Source organism: Nicotiana tomentosiformis, chromosome 3, assembly GCF_000390325.3.
Source record: "Nicotiana tomentosiformis chromosome 3, ASM39032v3, whole genome shotgun sequence".
NCBI lineage: Eukaryota > Viridiplantae > Streptophyta > Magnoliopsida > Solanales > Solanaceae > Nicotiana > Nicotiana tomentosiformis.
The window spans coordinates 97,060,203-97,078,757 of record NC_090814.1 but is presented as its reverse complement, the minus strand read 5'-3'; the positions used below and the strand labels follow the sequence as shown (position 1 = coordinate 97,078,757).

Below are 18,555 nucleotides of genomic sequence, written 5' to 3'. Positions count from 1 at the left end.
AAAATGCAGCCTACTAGGGTAAGTCATCGCCAAATCTAATAAGGGGCTTTGTAAAACTCCAATCTAGTATTCATATTTGAGGGGAGAATTGTACTTTTATTTGTGATTTATTTTTTTCAAATGAACAATTTGAAGACCTATTGCTTCTAACAACGATTGCAGAGTTTATCATTCAAACCTAGGCATGCGATCAAGTAATGTTAGTAGTAATTGCAGCTATATTATAAAAAGTGGCATTAGGGACAAAACATCAATTCTAATCAATTTCATTCTATAGTAATTTGCAAGCGAAAAGGTACTAGCTATTGTTACATATATCGAGGCTTGCCTCTATGCAAAATGCTTCTGTTGGTCATTTAACATTTCTGTCATGCTGTATATGCAACTTTGTTGCAAGTCCAATTTGTAACAAACTTATGATGAGGTCTTGAACCTCAAAAATCTATCTAAATTTTGAGGGAGCTCTTCTCGTCTCCTTGGGGCAAAACAATACTCCTCAATCTTCCTCAATTAGTTTAGTAAGAGCCATGCTTTATACACAGTAACGGCATCAATCAATAGACCTGGACATCTGATCCAGTTTCAAATTCCAGCATCAACTTGTTTAGTTTCTGGTTGCTAATCCTTTGCTCATAGACCATATCATCCTCCAAACTGCAGTTTATACACAAATGATAAATCCAAAAGGACAACGAACTCGAGTGTGGTTACTACAAATGAAGAAGATGATAGAATTTACCTTTCTGTTTTTGATGAAGCTGAAGGAGGCAGAAGCATATTGGCTAGAGTTGTAGCGTCTTTACTGGAGTTTATGACTCTGTTGAAGCATAAGTATCGTCCGTAAGAGGAAACATCCTCAAACACACACATATGAGCATCTACCAAGAACTTGAGATCCACTGCAACAAACACACCACCTTCATACATTTCAGCTGCTCCCTTCAAGTAAGGTTCTCTGATATTGAGATCTGGATGAATTAACAACCCTCCGTTTATGGAAACCATGCTTACTCCTCTGTCCATTGCCAATGCCCATGCTGCTTTCTCTGCTTGTGTCTTTGATAGCCCGTGCCATAACTGCCAACCAATTCATGTTAGACTTTGGTAGTGTTTGAGTAGGTCAAACTAACTTATGAGCACTTTTTAACCTTTTTATGTGTATGGTGAACGCCAAAAGTACTGATAATAACGTCAAGTGTGTGCAAGCAAAATCAGCCAAAAGTCATAAGTCAAGCTTATAAGCTTCTTTTTTTTGCCAAAATTTTTGCTATTTTATCCGTTATACTTGTTGCAACTTAAAACAAAACCCTTATCTCCCTCCCTATTCCATTTTCGTCATACGTCCTTTTTTTCAATTATCAGCTTCGGCACTTCTATTCACATATGTAATTGCTTATTTGTAAAATCAGTTTCATCATATAATGCTTACTCCCCTAGGCTCTTTCACAGCTTGTTGTTGCCAAATCGTGGAGGATTGAATAGGGAAATTACCTTGTATTTTTTGCAAAAGCTGATGTCGGTCCAATCTCTTTCGTCGACGCAAGAATGAGAATGGGGAGAGTCATGTTGGTCCCTCTTCCTTGTGCCCCATAACACAGCTGTGGCAGAGGATGTAAAGACTACCTTGTTTAGGGTATCTGTTTGTGCACAGGCTTCCATCACATTGTGAGCTGCTCTCACTTCCATTTCTCCCATCAATTCCTGCAACATAACACTTTTAGTTGGCACATTCACTTCAATGTAAAAAAAAAAAAGCAGGAGAATGAAAGGAGTAAAATTGAGTAATGAGAAAATTCTTGTTCCAAATACAATAATGGAAAACAAGTACAGTAACAACAACAACAACAGACCCACTATATTCCCACAGGTGGGGTCTGGGGAGGGTAGTCAGGGGCGGCCTCACCCTAAAGCAAGTGAGGCCCCAAAAATTTAAGGACTCCAAAATTACTATTTATCTATATATAATAGTATATTATTTATATAATTATCTCTTATTATTGATAAATTTATTTCTTTATTATCATATTAATTTTTAATAACTCGATTTCTTCCTCTAATTAATATAACTAAAATAGTTTTCTGTCAATCTTATTTTACTTTTTTACTTAATTATATTTCTCTATTCATTAGTTGGTCACATAACTATATCTAATAATCTAACTTATTATTTATTTTCCTTACATAAATTATACTCTCTTCGTCCCAATTTATATGAAAGTGTTTGTCTGGACATGAAGTTTATGAAATAAAGGAAGGCTTTTGAAACTTGTAATTTTAAATAAATCATAGATATTTGTGGGCTAGAAATCATCTCATTAATGGTAAAAAGAAAAATCTAAAGTTGAATTGTTACCAAATATAGAAAGGGACTTACTAAAAAAAAGGAGTCACTTAAGTTGGGACGGAGTAAGTATATTTTCTACGTTCTCCCATTTCAGTTGTGATGCAATCAACGTTACATTTATTTAATTTTCTGTACTTTATAAAACTAAGTTCTCATTTTTTTTTAATTCCACATCCTCACTTGTCTAATTTTTTAAAAAACGATGTTCAATATATATATATATATATATATATATATATATATATATATATATATATATATATATATATATATATATATATATATGTGTGTGTGTATTATTAAGGCTTTGCTTTAGGTCTCGGATGATATTGGGCCGCCCCTGAGAGTAGTGTGTATGTAGAGCTTACCCCTACCTAGTGAAGGTAGAGAGTTTGTTTCTAATAGATATAGAAAACAAGTACAGTAATTGTGGAATAACTCACGTCGTAGGTAGGATAATCGGTGGGAGGCTCGAAAGAGTAAAAGAGGCCACAACAGCCTTTGAGAGTGTCCACTATGCTGTGATAATCTAAGGGATCAGCATGAAAACATATCAACTTCTTGCTTTTGCTTTCGTCCACATTTCCACCAGCATATTTCCTCTTAAAACGCTGCATTTCATCTGTCCAAATTGAAAATTCAGGATCAGGCTTTCAATTACTGTAATAATAATATCATTAGTATACTATCTTGAATTAGAGGAGACAAAATGTCCCCTATTTATGACGGTGAAACTCAACAATAATTGTTTTCTTGAATGGACTAATAAGAAAATAATGTTAAACCAAGTGGAACAGATGGAGTACTTCACAAATGGACAAGGAAAAAAAAAGTATTATAATAAAGCCAACTATAGTTTGCAAATCCAGTCTTGATCACTTTAACAGCTTTTTTGCTTAACCTTCACCTCTTCCCATCACACAGCTCATCCCACTCCAAAAAAAAAAAAAAAAAAATTAGGGTGTGAATTTAAATTGGAAACGGCTACACCCCTTTTTTTGTTTTAGTGATATCCTATTCTACTTCAATGTAAATCCTCTTAAAATTTTAACTGAACTCTTCTGCCAAATTTTCCCATTAGTATTAATAAGAGAAGAAACAAACCATGGTTTTGAAAAGCGGCGTGGACAGTGTAACCTCTGAGCAAGAGACGGTGTACGAGTGTGGATCCAAGCTGACCAGCTGCATCCATTACACAAACTTTCTTTGAACAAAACATTGAATCCTGCTCATTATACAAGTCTTGTGCAATAGTCATGACTCCCCCCGGCCAAATAAGAAGCAACCCCTTTTTCTCCTTTAAAATGTCAAGGCGGACTGGACAAATTGAAAAAGCAAAAGCTAGTAATAATAGGATAAGAAAAAGTGAGATGGTATTTAAAGAAGAAGGAAACTAAATCATTAAAAGAGTGTGTGGTTAAGTATATGGTTGGCAAACGAAGTAGTAGTAGTTAGATACAGCCTATACCAAACTAGTGAGGAAAAAAATGCTCTCTTGTATCGCGAAATCTGCATTAAATTCGTCATCTTTGTGGGCTCTCTTTATGTGTACAACACAAGAACTTACCTAACTGTCAATGAGCAGACGACAGAAAGACACACAAAGAAATGGGAATAAGCTGGGGCTACTTTTTAAAATCATGTGGCTCAAAATTCAATTTACAGATTTCCAAATTCTTTGCTGTTCACACGCTAAACATTTAATGTGATAGCCTAATTTAGTCGAAACGTAGAAAGGGAGAAAACTTAAATACTTGATATAACATGTTAATTTCTCAGAAATTAGTTGAGTGTTGTTGTCTGCCCTCTTTAATTTGGCTGCATTATTTATTGATCTCAAGGGCTATGCGAGCTGGCATAACCTCAGAGAAATTTATTCAAAAGTTTATTAATTGTTATTTTTCTGTTTTGTTTTTAATATAGTAAATAGTTATTAAAAGTTGAACTTGGATATGGTTGGTGTAAATGCCGGCCACCCTTGCTAATCACACACAGACTGTTCTTCTTGTTCATCTCTCTTGCGACTCTTAAACTGGTCCAACTTTTGGTGGGAAGACACGTTTTTATGTGACTTTATATTTAGGCGAATTCAAGATTTAAATTTTATGTGTTTAATATATAAGATTTTTGGCATTGAACCCATTATATTTTTAAAATTATGGGTTCATATCTACTATTTTTTGCAAATTCAATAAATTTTTACTTATAAATTATATTATGCGTCGAAAGTTATCGGTTCAATTGAAATTACTTTAACACTTCATCCACCACTGACTCAAAACTTAGGCAGCTGCATTGGTCGATTTGAGGGGCACAACTTGACATTTAGTGTAATACTTGGATTGACTCATATTCCAATATTTGCTTAAATTTTAATTTGATAGTGGTGCCCCCGTCACTTTTAAATCCTGGGTCCGGGTCTGCATATATATTTGATTTTTCATTGTTTGATGTTCTAGATCATATTCGGATAGAGAATAAGGCACGACTCTTGAAAGTAAGAAAGGTGGGAACATGCCTCACGTAAAGAGACTTTCCAACGTGTCATTATTGGGAATAAAGAGAGACTAGTTTTTTTAGAGTTTAATTATATTCACTAAATAGTACGTATAATTTTTAAACAATCAGGTTAAAATAACCTACAGCAACTGATAACTTTACGCCTAATTTAGTAATATAGAAAATAAGTTGGAGTCTAGGATAATATTTTTTTAATTGTCTGAGATCTGGGATTTGGAATACAGGGAAAATATGCCTAATTATGATCCTTTTTTTAATCCTTATACTCCACAATTTTTCGTAAAGAGCAACTGCAGATAATATACGCTCGGATTTTAAGCCAAACAATAAGGAGATCCACGTTTTGAGCTCATACATCGATGTCGACAATTCAGATCTTTATATTCCAGCTCTCAGATTGTTTAATAGAGCAGAAAACTTGACAAAATTCTACTGTATTTGATTCAACCAGATGAGACATTGAAATTATTGCACATAGCGTTTCTGTTAAAGTTATCACATGCAATAAGATAAAGAGAGGTTACCTTTACGGTAAATGGATGTTTGACTTTGACTATTGAAGAATTCAATACCTGAGAAGAGAGATTAGTCTGTTCACTTTCAGGACACAACTTTCACCCAGAGTTCATGGGAAAAATCTATAGCAAGGACAATTTCTATGCAGATATTGTGTCGTGCGAGTGGAATAGAACTAACAAATTTGATGTCCTTGGACATATTCAGGTTACAGACTAAGATAATAAATATGTTTCTTATAAAGTTACAAAGAAAACTCAGTTTAAAATTGAAATATCAATAAATAACCTGAAAATACTGGAGAGGGGTCAAGGTAACTTCCACTCCAGTGTCCAAAATTTTCCTTTGCAGTGCAAAATCTATACACTAGTTAAAAATTGCTGATGTATTCTATGGCTATCATACAAAATCTTTTGGTGGGAGAGGAAAAGACCTTCCTGGCAAAGAGATTTCCGCACTTTGCAGGTGCAACCCCTTTCGATGAAGATCAGCAACACCAAGGCTCAACCCCTTTCAATCATCAAGCTCAACAAAGGGAAGCAACTCGATTAGTTCGTCAGAATTGCAACATCTTATGCCACTGAAGCTACACTGAATCGAAAGTGTCAGTCACCCCCTTCACTTTCTTACTAGTGGCATCTCTTGATTTGTTTTTTCGCTTTTTTGAAGATTTTTTTTCTTTCATTTCTTTGTGCTGCTGCTCTTGCTCCATTGAATCAATCTCACTTAACTGCTCGCCCTCTGCACCAAAAGAAAGTTTGGCATCCTTGTCCTCTGATTTCCCCTCATTATCTTCTGGCTCAATGACCGACATTCCAGTTAAAGTAAAGTCAAACAGGAACGTGCTTCTTTCTAATCTATCTACTCTGTTGAAATGCCTCTGAGAATAAGAAATAAGACCTTCAAGCAGTTCTCCAATACCCTTAATCTGTATAATGAGAAGGAAAACGGTAAGATCTCTCAAGGAAGCACTAGATAAGTAAAACTAGTTCCAAATAGAGCAAAACAGATAAAAGTGGTGCCTAGAGCACAGCATAGCGTTACAGAGTAGCACCAAGAGATTGACGCTAGACATGCTAAAGTCTAATGTATGTCTAATCAAGCAAGTATATCAAGTAGCCAATCAACTAAATGAACTTTCTTGCTATAAAGAAAAAATTCGAGCACTGAAAAGACTAATACACCAAGCTAATATATGCAATCATTTTCTTGATAGATATTATAGCATGTGATATAATAACAATTTGAAGGCTCGTTGAAGCAATGGAGAAACATTTCTGGAGGTCTCACCGCCCAGTTAGTGGACTTCGCTGGCATGGTAAATCTTCTGGAATATGTATCAATTTTAACAATTTATTTTTCTACGTTTGTGACCAAACTTTCCATGTACATTTAAGGGGAAGACACAATGGTACCTCAAGAATCTCGGCAGGTGAGAGAACACTGAATGCCCGGAAAAGAACAGATTGTGCAATATGACAAAACTTTGGCTTCGTGTTCCAATCCAGGACATATTCCAAAAGCAGGCGACGCTCTTCCTTAGCAAGAGCCTTTACTGCTTTTCCTATCTGATCTTGCGAATCGCTCTTCCTGCCAAGAGCTAGATGTTAGATGAAAGTCATGGTACAATAGCATTCGCACCATCAATAACCAAAAAGGGAACACAAAAATAGAGCCATCACTAAGAGAAAAGGTAAAAAATGGAGAGGTCAAGACTACCTGCAGAGGTCGCCAAATAACTCTAGAAGTTTATGTGGTCTGTGAAGCTCAAATGCAATCTGAATTGCTCTCGTGTATTCAGCATCTATTAAAGCATTTTCTAGCTCTTGACCCCTTAGAATGCCTTCCTCCTGCATGAGCAACATATTGATATCATCACATGAAGTTCTGTAGTAATTTTTCAGACACAACCACATCAGAAACAGACCGGATCTTCTTCTCCCTTCGTATAATATAGTAATAAACACAAATAAACTAACAGCTCATAGCAACTAATTAACTAACTCAATTATATTAATATGACTGTAAAATCATAGGCATCCTGACTTGTTCACAGAAGTAGTTCGCAAAAATCTCTCAAAAGTTTTAAAAGACAGAAGAATAGTAAAAGGTTATACTGTTAGTCTGATAAAATTAACTGGAAGTACTCCTTGACTCAATTACGAAGCTCGGGAGAAAGCAGCATTCTTCAAGAATTGCTCTAGACATTTGGGAAACAAAAGTCCAACGTGATCAAGCCATCAGGACCTCACTGGGGCATAAAGACGCCCATTAACAAAGTTTCTTCCACAGAAACTATGCCTTGGCAGAATTATTTTTCATCAACACCCAACAATGTTGTTCGATGAATATCACTTCAAGAGAAAATTGATATGATTACTTACTTCTTTACGAAAAGCTTCCTCTTTATCAGAAGCTGTTGAGTCATGCCACAAATTGATCACCGCATCACCACCGCCAGTTGCAAGCATTTCTGTTTTCTTACCAACAGCCAGGGCCCAAATCTGGATAGCAAGTTAAAGAGAAAACAAGATATTACCAATCCCATCTGCGTGGCAAATATCCGAGAAGAAAATGAACGAGTATCATTTTGTAAGAAAACAGTAAAATTGTCAGCAACTTTACAATGTATAAAACTACTGAACTAGCTAGCTTCGCTAACCTATCATTGTAAAGATGGTGCAAACCAGAAGCAAGACGAAATTATTCGGTCAAATAGCCAACAATCTCCCAATAGAGAGATTTTACAATCACATTCAAAGACCTAATAACATGCGGTACCAGAACGCAGCAACAAATAAAGTAATTTCATGCAGAGTACACATGAACATGCCAGAATATGCCAAGTCCATAAGAGCTCTACTTGAGAATGAATATTCATGCTTTCTTAAGGTTTCCTCAGAGCTTCTCGTCCCAATCGTCCGCGTCATTCAAATTTCTGTACCATTTTAAACTGCAGGTAATAGAAACTGGAGAGTCACTTCGTCAATCAACAGGCCAGGACCCAAACTTTGCTCCTCAGTTGCAATGAAAATGTCAAATTCAAACGACAGTTGGAAAAAAGCATTCATCGAATCTTTGGTCAATCACTCAAATATTGATATATAAATGGCCAATGGCACTGGTCAAAAACCAAATTAACTGCGCAGGTTTATACTCATTAATTCAGAACAATTGGATATTCCAAGGTGGAGATAATGTAATGCTCTTTTTCAAGTGAATGGACATAAATAAATAACATAAAAATTTGAGCACCTTATCCTCATGTTGGTCATATGTGGCAATACACTCATTTGTCTTTACTGTCCACAGCTTCACCAAACCATCAGCACCTGGAGAGATGGTCATACTTTTTAGCAAAAGTAGGCGATGAGAAACAGACATATCAACACTTAAATAAAGCTACAATGGCTTCCAGAATGTCATATTACCACAAGAAACAAACTGGGTGCCACGGGTAAGAAATGTTGCTCTTAAGACACTTGATGTATGCCCTTCAAATGTTTTCAAACATGATCCGTCAGATATTGCCCATATCTTTATCGTCTTGTCTCCAGAAGCTGTTATCACACAATGATCAACTGGAGAAAACTCAACAGACCATATCCCCCTTTTATGCCCTTTCAGTGTAACCACTGATACAAGGTCTGGAAGTCTCCATATGCAAGCAGTGCGATCCTAGTAATATGAGGAGATGCGATGAAAGCTTTAGAAAATATAAAAGAAGCATGAGATGATAATATGTCTCCTGCGGCAGATTTTTTTATGCCACGATTTAATCAGATGTCCCAATCTTACAAACCTGGGAACCACTGCAAACAAGACTGTCATTTGGTGCTACTGCCAAAGAGTTAATATCCTTGTCATGTGCTGCTACAACTGCTTTTGCTTTCAAAGTTGGGACTTCTTCATTGTTGTCAGAGACACCATCAAAATACCATACCTTTAGTGTACGGTCACTGGAAAGAACGTAGAAAGATCAAAGATATAATTTCTAGAAGATATGATTAGGAACACTTTAGATCATTTGGCTTCAACAATCAACATCTTGTAACAGATATTGAAGCCTAAAAAGATGACGTACACGGTCTAAGACTAAAAGAAGATGGTATGCAGATACAGGACAATGAATGTTTATTTGCATTCAACCAGTAAAAAAGAATATCAACTCAGGTCAACAATGCTGTAAGCAAACTCGACTCAGTGCTAAATCCTCATGACAGGTACATACTTCAAATATCAAGGAAGCAGAAGCATCACAGTGATATAACTAGATTAAAAAGGTTGAGCACTATAATTCAGAAAGAGAATTATCGCTGACGCATCAAAGAGTTAAATCCACTCACTCAAGAGCCAAATGACACAGATCTGAAAAATGTCACTTTACATCATGCATGCTCACACCAGCAAAAACATTTTTAGGAGATAAACAGCCACACTCACCAGTATTCTTTTGGGGTCTTGTTCTTTGTATAACACAATACTTTTAATTCTTATAAAAGAGTTCTACTAAAGGACGGTCATGGCAAAGACTTGATTATCAACTAATTCTAAAAGCAAGATATTTACAATTGTGCCTTTATGAATTCCTACTTATGAGCTAAAATTCGACATTGAAGCTAAAAATAGATTTCTAGGCCACATAATTTTGATTCCTGAAAAGTTAATTTGGACAGATCCTGTTCTCAATACAAATTTAGAGAAGAAGGGTATGCCCACTACAGCGTTCAGGGATAATCATTTACCTACTACCACTCACAAAGAAGTTCCGCTGTTTCTTTGATAAAACAACAGCTCCGACAGCTCCCATGTGACCTATGCCAACTCCAACACAAGCCTTGCTCTGGCAATCCCATAACCTAACCTATTGAAACAGTAGAATCAGAAGCAGAAAAAATCGGTACTAATCTTGCATAGCAAAGTACAATCTTGGTAACCAGGCAGATAAAGATTAAAAGCGTACATCAAATGCTGCATGTGTCTAAAGAGCAGAAAGAGATAGGACAGACTTACGGAGTTGTCCTTACTCCCAGTCACAATAAGTGTTCTTCCAGAACTTGATACACAGGTATCAAGGCACAAAATAACATCAGTATGCCCAGCCAACACGTAAGAGCATGACATTGATGTAAGATCATACACTCGCACCTGTATATATGAAATGTTTTAGAACCTGAGAAAAGAGTCAAATTAAACTGTGATGTGATGACTGCTTTATCAAAAGTAAATTCCAACTATTACTTTGATACATGCACCAGTATTACAGCCTAAAAATCAATTTCTTAATCCTTGTGCCACATAAAATAAAAAGAAATAGAAAGGAGTACTAGACTTGTATCAGTGTATGCTATCTTTCTAGTCAGATAAGAGGCTTGTAATAAGACAAAGAACGATTTGGACTATTCGAATTAGGACACTGTATGTTACATGAAAGAATCTACGCAATTCGTATTCATTCATATTCTTCAAAATGTATATAATGGTAAGAACAAAATTTAAAGTAGAACATTTTGACGGGTCTTTTCTCACTGGTTCGTTTTGATAAATGATAAATGTTCACAGGTTCAGTAAATATGTTGGAAATGGAGGCCAAGGCAACTTCTGAATAAAAATGCAAAATTTTAACCAAAAATGGCAGGCAAACAGTAATATCTCTTCTACGCCATTTTTCTCTTCAGCATATAAAATGCACATCAGTTATGAAACAACAAATGACAATGGAGCAGATAGCAATATCCTCAACATGGGCCCAATAAAGGCTAGAGGCCCCTTAACCAACCAAAAAGTACTGCTAAACAATTGATAATAAACCCGGTGTACATAATTCCTGTAATTCTCAAATAAGATATCACCATAACATGGTTTTGATAGCTAATAGCCAAATTCGATTAAACAATTTTCTCCTCTCACAAGTCATGAAATTATAATTTTGGAAAAAGATATTCAAGGATGTCAAATGCTGAAGAGCAACTTCAAGATGGGCCACAAAAACCTTACAACTATGTGCAGTATTCTATACATTATTCAATAATTTAAACCCAGGAAAGCATTGCAGAACTGACCTGCTCTACGCTTGTTGAAACAGCAAGGAACTGTTCCTCGTCACCCAAAAATTTCATATCTGCAATCTCTTCATTGTATCCAACAAACCTCTTCCTAAGAACTACATTCAGACTACCTTCAGATTCCTCCGGATAATAAAGAAAAAACTGCTGGTCAGCTGTAACACAAAGCAACTCCTGACTTGCAGGCAAAATCATAGCAGAAGTAAAGCCTCTCTTCGAATCTTCGTTGTCAGAGCTTACGGCAATATCAGAGGATTTCTGCTCAAAAAGGCACAGTGCCCTGTTGCAAAAGAAAATTAAACAATTTAATAATCCAATAGAACTGCAGGAATCACATGACTGAAATGTCTATTATAATCAAGAGAAATCAACAATAAAAGAGAACACTTAGAAACAATTTGTGCAACCAAAGAGCTGAATTGCTGTATCTTTCAAGTTTCGACTGCCTTGAATGCTAGAGCAGGATCTATAATACTTTTTGTTTTTATAACTGTCGGAAAATATAACAATGTTAGTTCCAACATAACTGCAGGACTCACATGAGTGAAATGGCTACCATAATCAAGCAAAATCAACAATGAAAGAGAACACTTAGAAACAATAGATGCAACTAAAGAGCTGAATTGTTGTATCTTTCAAGTTTCGACTGCTTTGAATGCTAGATCCTTTTTAGAACTTTAAGTGATTGACACGTACCTATCAGAACTCCATATCCGTACTAATCCCCGTTCACCGACAGTGATGAAATTAATTGATGGTACATCGTTTCTCTTCTTTGTCTGTGGATGTGTCAATGAAGCCAGGCATGCAGCAAAAGGAGATTCTGGACCAATTATACACAGGGCTTCAAGTGACTCAAACATTGGTATGGTGGTCATGCAGCCATAATCATGTAAGTTCCACAAATTTACAACCTGTCATTAATCTTAGTATCAGATAGTGCTTCAACTGGCACTCAAGATGTCCTCGTGAAGAAGAATCAGAAAAAAAGAGCACTTCTAAGCTGATGACTTGAAACAAAAACATTTGATAAGTAATATGCATGGCTGAAAGTCTCATTAGCATGTATATAGGTCATCTAACAACTCTATGACACGATATTCTTTAATATTTTCTTGTACGGCAAATAGAAAGATTTGTGCCAAGCATGGTAAAGTGTAAAAAAATTACCCGGTCCTCAACAAGGCCAGGATATAGTAATGGTTAAAGTAGCAGCCATTCCAGAATAGGGGCATTGACTTCAAATCTCCCTCTGAATAAAATTTTATTAAGCATACCTTCACATGTAACTGTTCTCCCAAACCAAAAGGAAAAAGGAGTTTAATTCATTGCTAGGAGTATGTTCATGCCTTATCTTCTGAAAGGTGACCTTCCCTTTGTTGATAACTTAATATCAATCTGGAAACAAAGATTTCTCTTTTTCGGGAAAGAGACTTCTGTCAGGACAGTTACTGGCTTATAGATTGATGCACGCTATTACTTTCTGTTTAGATTCTTGGATTCATCTTTTAAAGGCCACAAGATGGGTAAAGCTCCTTCTAATCCTCATTACTTTATTTATGACCTTAGCAACAATTAGTTTTTTCTCAACCTACCCCACTAAAATATAAAGTGGGAGAAAAAGATAAAGTAAAAAGGAGAACATGCCTTGTCTCTCCCTGCGCTAAGCAGAGTCCATCCGTCTTTAGATATTGCCATGGAAGTGATAGCTGATTGATGTTTCTCTAGTGTTGACAGACATTTCTTCCTCGTCAGATCCCAGACCCTTATGGAAGCATCATCGCCACCAGAGAACAGCTATAGACAAATACAAAAAGCTGAGCCAATTAGTTCAATAAGAAGAGGCCCAATCCTCTATACAAATAGGGACCTCATGACACCAAAAAGAAATTAGAAACAAAAGACTATTTTGCAATTTTACAGAATCTTGTTCCACACCTTCAAAAGTCCTTCTATTCCTCTCTTTCCAAATAACCCAGAGATTAAAAGGGTAGAATTTAGCATGTCCCCCACAACATAACTAGAAGAAACTTATATTAGCAAGTATGGGGAAGAAGAAGCACAAAAACTCATTAAAAACATAAAAAGGCTTACTTGATAGCTAGCTATTGTAAAGAGGGGGTAGGTAGTAGCAATAATTTGTTGAAACAAAACTTTACTAGCTCAAAAAAATGGGAGGATTTTTATTTGTTGTTTCAAAAACAAAAATGAAGGTTTTACTGATACAAAAAAGGGGAAGGTTTTTTACGACTTTCCTTTTTCATCTTTAAATTCTAACACCTAACCAAAAATGCAGTTTGCTTCACTTCTACATGATATAGCAAGAGTCACCAGACTGCATAATGATTGCCTAACCAAAATGCAGTTTGCTGCACTTCCACATGATATAGCAAGAGTCACCAGACTGCATAATGATTGCCTATTCAGTCTTGAAAGTTCGAATATCATAAAAACCTCTACTAGACAAAAGCCTTGCCTGAGATGGACTTGTTAAAGAGTCACCATTCCCAGGAAACAGGGTGAGAGACCATTAGAAAATCATGAAAAAATTGGATATGCTTAAACAACAACTACTACTACTACAAATACTCAATCTCAATTGAAGTCGAATATATGAATCCTTTATATCCATTCTTATTGTGAGGGTTTATCATCATTCGACTAGTTTTTCACTGGTTGTTGACCCTCCGCAGTCTCCAACCCTCATCCTTTATCCAGGTTTAGGACCGGCAAGGTAAAATTCACATAGGATGATGAAGCGCAGTGGACGTTCGAATCAAATTAAAAAAAATTGAAAGATAATGACACAAAACTAAAACCTAGGAGAATGATATCTTGTTTGGCCAAGCTTCTCAAGAGGCCAAAAGTGCTTCTTTTTTTTCTCAAAAGCACTTATTTTTCCTAACTTGAGGTGTTTGGCCAAGCTTTTTTGGGGAAAAAAAGTACTTTTGGGAAGAAGCAGAAGCAGTTTCTGAGAAAGTGAAAAAAGTAACTTCTTCCCAAAAGTAGAAGCAGAAGCAGTTTTGACTTTTCTTCTTACCAAAAATACCCTTAACAAAATATAGTATATACCAAAATAACCGTTAAACCTAATACTTAGGATATTAATGTATATATATTTCTTATTATTTTTAGGATAGCTTTCTAATATACAGTGACTTTAGGGGTGAATGCTTTTATATTTGTTGAATGATTTTTAATATATTTAACTTATATTAAAAGAATTAAGTACTTTAAAATTTTATTTTCATATTTTACTTAAATAAAATGAAAAGATTTAATTATTGTCTGTAATAACAAATTTTTAAGATTATTTATTTACTTATAATATTAACTATTAAGTAAATCTATTCATGTACTTATTCGTAATTTAATACTTTTTCTGAAAAGCTTGGCCAAACACAAATTATTGCTCAAAAGTGCTTTTCAGAGTAGGGGTGGGTGTTCGGTATTTCGGTACGGTATTTGAAAATTTCGGTTCGGTATTTTGGTATTCAGTATATCAATTGTGAATACCAAATACCGTACCAAAATAATTCGGTACGGTTCGGTATTTTGTTGTTTGGTTCGGTACGGTATCGTACCATATCTTTGTTAACTAAACAGTGCTAAGCTAATTCATTAAAAATTCCTAATTACGTGATAATGAGTATAACAACAACAAAATGTGAGCAGTACCTTCACTTCTTCTATTAATTTCTAATAGAAATCACTACATGAGCGTAACAATAGAATGTGAGTAGTTTTTCTTAATTTCTTTACTTCTAATAATTTATACTAGAAATCACATCATTAGAAAATTTCTAATAAAGTGATAAATGAGCATAACAGCAACAGATGTGAGAAGTTCCTTTACTTTTCTAATAATTTCTAATGTTAGGTTGGGGAGTTGGGCTTAGTTTCGGTGGGTTACAGGCTAAGGGTAAGAACTAACAAGTTAGAAATGTTGGGCTGAAAATTGATAACTTGGGCTGGCAGTGAAGGAAGGTGTACTTAAATAATTCGATATTTCGGTATACCGAAATATCCAAACTTCAATACCGAGGACCGTACCGAAATACTGAAAATCTTATACCGAAGTAGGACCGAAATACCGAATAAACCGATACCGAAATACCGAATTAATTCGGTCCGGTTCGGAATTCGGTTTTTCGGATTTTATGCCCACCCCTATTTCAGAGTGATTAGCCAAACACAAATTGCTTCTCTCCAAAAGTACTTTTGAAAAAACACTTTTGAAAAAAGCACTTCTCAAAATAAGCTGATTTCTCCAACTTGGCCAAACAGGCTATGAATCAGCTTTCTTGGTGTCCAATTTGTAATGTAAAAAATGACTATTCCAGTGACAATGGGATTATAATATTTTGCATTTGATTCTTTCATTTGGTGCGATACTCTAAAATACACTAAAATTAAATAAAAGATGCTTGGAGCCATACGGGATACTTATACACATGCATATTGGCAATGCACCTGTAGCCGAATCCATATAACACATAAATGCTTCCTGTCCTCAAATATGTTCAAAGGAAAACACAAAAAGAAATCATTCAAAACAAATTGGAACACGAAAATCCCAATGGACCAAGAAATTGACAAATGTGCCCTGCTTTCTATAAACAGTTAGCTGAAAGAAACAAGGCAATTCGTTTACATCTTTAATGTGACAAGGAAGCAAGCCACTAACTATAACAATCATAAAATCTCACCAGCAGCCGATTCGGGTCAGGATGAAACATAATGCTGGTGACAACCCCTTTGTGACCTTTGAAATAATGAGTGCAAAAGCCTCCATCGACGTCCCACACGAGAACTTTCCTGTCAGCCCCAGCTGTTGCCAGCAATCCACCTGATGCATCACAAGCCATCCCCATCACAGGTCCTTCATGCCCCTGTAAAAGTAAGTTGTCAATGTTCAAGTTCCAAAAGAGCACCAAATTCTCTGCTAGCTATCCCACCTATAAAGGAACAACATAAAAACTTTTTTATGACGGCGGTATCCATGCCAGCTTGTGCACACCTCGACTATTCCACCTAGGTACCTCCTACCAGCACGGGCACCTACTACCTCCTAAGGTACCGGCTACCTCCAACCAACCTCCTAAGGTACCGGCTACCTCCAACCAACACGGGTACCTACTACCTCCAACCAACACAGGTATCTGCTACCTTCAACCAGCACGAGTACCTACAATCTGCTACCAGCACGGGTACCTACTACCTCCTACCAACACGCGTACTTGCTACCTGCTACCAGCACGGGTACCTATTACCTCCTACCAGCACGGATACCTGCTACCTCCTACTGTCACGGGTAACTTGATACCTCCTACCAGCACGAGTAACTCCACCCGCCAAAACTTAGGCAGTTCGGAACTACAATAAAAACCCACTCAATCCCTATGATTCTGTTATAGCACTAAAGCACGCTTCATTCCACTACTAACAACAACAACAAACCCAGTATAACCGCACATAGTGGGGTCTGGGAAGGGTAGTGTGTACGCAGCCTTACCCCTACCTTGTTGAGATAGAGATTTTGTTTCCAATAGACCCCGGCTCATACCACTACTAAATAACTTGTATTTTAACACGTAAAACTAAAAATTAAAGATTTTTACCTTCCAGGAGCGTAGGCATTGGAGGGTGGAAAGGTCCCAAACCCTAATCTGTCGGCTATGACTAGCAGAAAAGAGGAAATTATTATTAGGGCTTAGAGCAAGGGCTGTCACTGGCTCAGAATCACCCTCTATGGTCGATTTTATTGAAGCGTTTGATAAATCGACTATCTTTATTGTGTCATTGCAAGCACATATGAGAAACGAGTTATCCGAAGCTACGGCGTAAGGCCCGCCTGTGTAGAATTGCTGCAGAGACTGCACACACTTGTAACTTTTCTTCAATGCCGCTGACGCCATTTTAGTCTCTTCCTAGGGTTTAAGCAGTGAAATTCAGAAGCGACTACAATTTGTAAAATTATCAGAGGATGAGACTACAAAGAATTTTGCGCCAGTTCACTGAAGGAGGATTGGGGGCGGAGCAGGGACAGGGTTTAGGGTTTTACAACGTTTACTTTTTTTTGTTTTTTATTCTTTTCCTTAAACCCTTCAATTGAAAATAAGAAAACATTACTACGTATTAGTATTTTTTTGGTCGGAAGTTTGTACAATTTCCAATCATTTGCTTTTCTCTTTTTCTCAAGGAATAAAAAGTAGGGTAAAATACAATTGTCTATTCTTCTTTTCTTTACTTTGGTGCTTTTCTTCCCGAAGCGAATTTATTTACCCTATTCTGGATCGGGCCGTACGACCTCGGTATGATCGTGCGTTATATCTCTAGCAGTCCAAATAATCACGAGATTTTCCTTCCACTGATGCCCGGCATTTATTATGGTGTTCCTTATTCGTTGGTTTCTGGCACTTAATATATCTGAGTTGTTGAGATAGAACGCGAGGTTGAGAAGTTTATATCTTTAAAAAAAAATTGAAAGATTATGTAACTTACAGTTTTATCCCATTATTAATGTTGTGCTTCATATCTGCTTATGATTTATCATATTGCTTTGTTGGACCTCTAGTAAGTGTCGATGTCGACCCATCGTCACTAATTCTCCGGGGTTAGGCTATATACTTACTGGGTACGCGTTGATTTACGTACTCATGCTATACTTCTGCACTAAATGTGCAAGATCTGACAGGTTCAATTGGTGGTCATCTTGGCGCGTAGGCGCAACTGCTGAGGAGACTTTATGGCGAGCTGCATTCCAGGCTACGTATCGCAACCCACAGAGTCTCCACCGTATTATTTACTTTATCCTGTCTTATTTACATTCCGTACATATGTTGTATTATTATTGTATTCTTTAGTAAATGCTCATGCACTTGTGACACCGATTTTTGGGGCGTTCTAGAATTTGTTTATGATTTTGCTTACCATTGAGACATTTCTACTTTATACTTTACTTAAATCATACGTATATATGATTTTTGATGCACCGATCTCTTTATCTAATAAGATTCAAGATTTAAAAAATATTAAAATGAACAATTAAGTTGGTAGTTCACCGTTAGCTTGCCTAACGGCGACGTTGGGCATCATCACGACCTATAG

General features: G+C 36.3%; 2 protein-coding genes across 2 annotated transcripts; both read right to left on the bottom strand.

The window, feature by feature from the left end:
- Positions 1-236: 236 nt before the first annotated feature.
- LOC104100900 (cinnamoyl-CoA reductase-like SNL6) lies at positions 237-4,063 on the bottom strand. The gene is made up of 5 exons (XM_070197306.1): positions 3,449-4,063; positions 2,788-2,966; positions 1,492-1,701; positions 740-1,077; positions 237-654 (listed from the first exon to the last, which is right to left on the bottom strand). Exons 1-5 carry the CDS (start codon positions 3,600-3,602, stop codon positions 555-557), a joined length of 981 nt encoding a protein of 326 aa, XP_070053407.1. The 5' UTR covers positions 3,603-4,063; the 3' UTR covers positions 237-554.
- Positions 4,064-5,531: 1,468 nt separating this feature from the next.
- Positions 5,532-17,561, bottom strand: LOC104087422 (protein TORMOZ EMBRYO DEFECTIVE-like). Its single transcript, XM_009591879.4, has 14 exons — positions 17,067-17,561; positions 16,155-16,337; positions 13,093-13,242; positions 12,142-12,359; positions 11,443-11,725; positions 10,394-10,528; positions 10,126-10,244; positions 9,183-9,339; positions 8,812-9,058; positions 8,636-8,712; positions 7,765-7,884; positions 7,100-7,230; positions 6,796-6,970; positions 5,532-6,308 (listed from the first exon to the last, which is right to left on the bottom strand). Exons 1-14 carry the CDS (start codon positions 17,361-17,363, stop codon positions 5,967-5,969), a joined length of 2,634 nt encoding a protein of 877 aa, XP_009590174.1. The 5' UTR covers positions 17,364-17,561; the 3' UTR covers positions 5,532-5,966.
- Between the last annotated feature and the right edge of the window lie 994 nt (positions 17,562-18,555).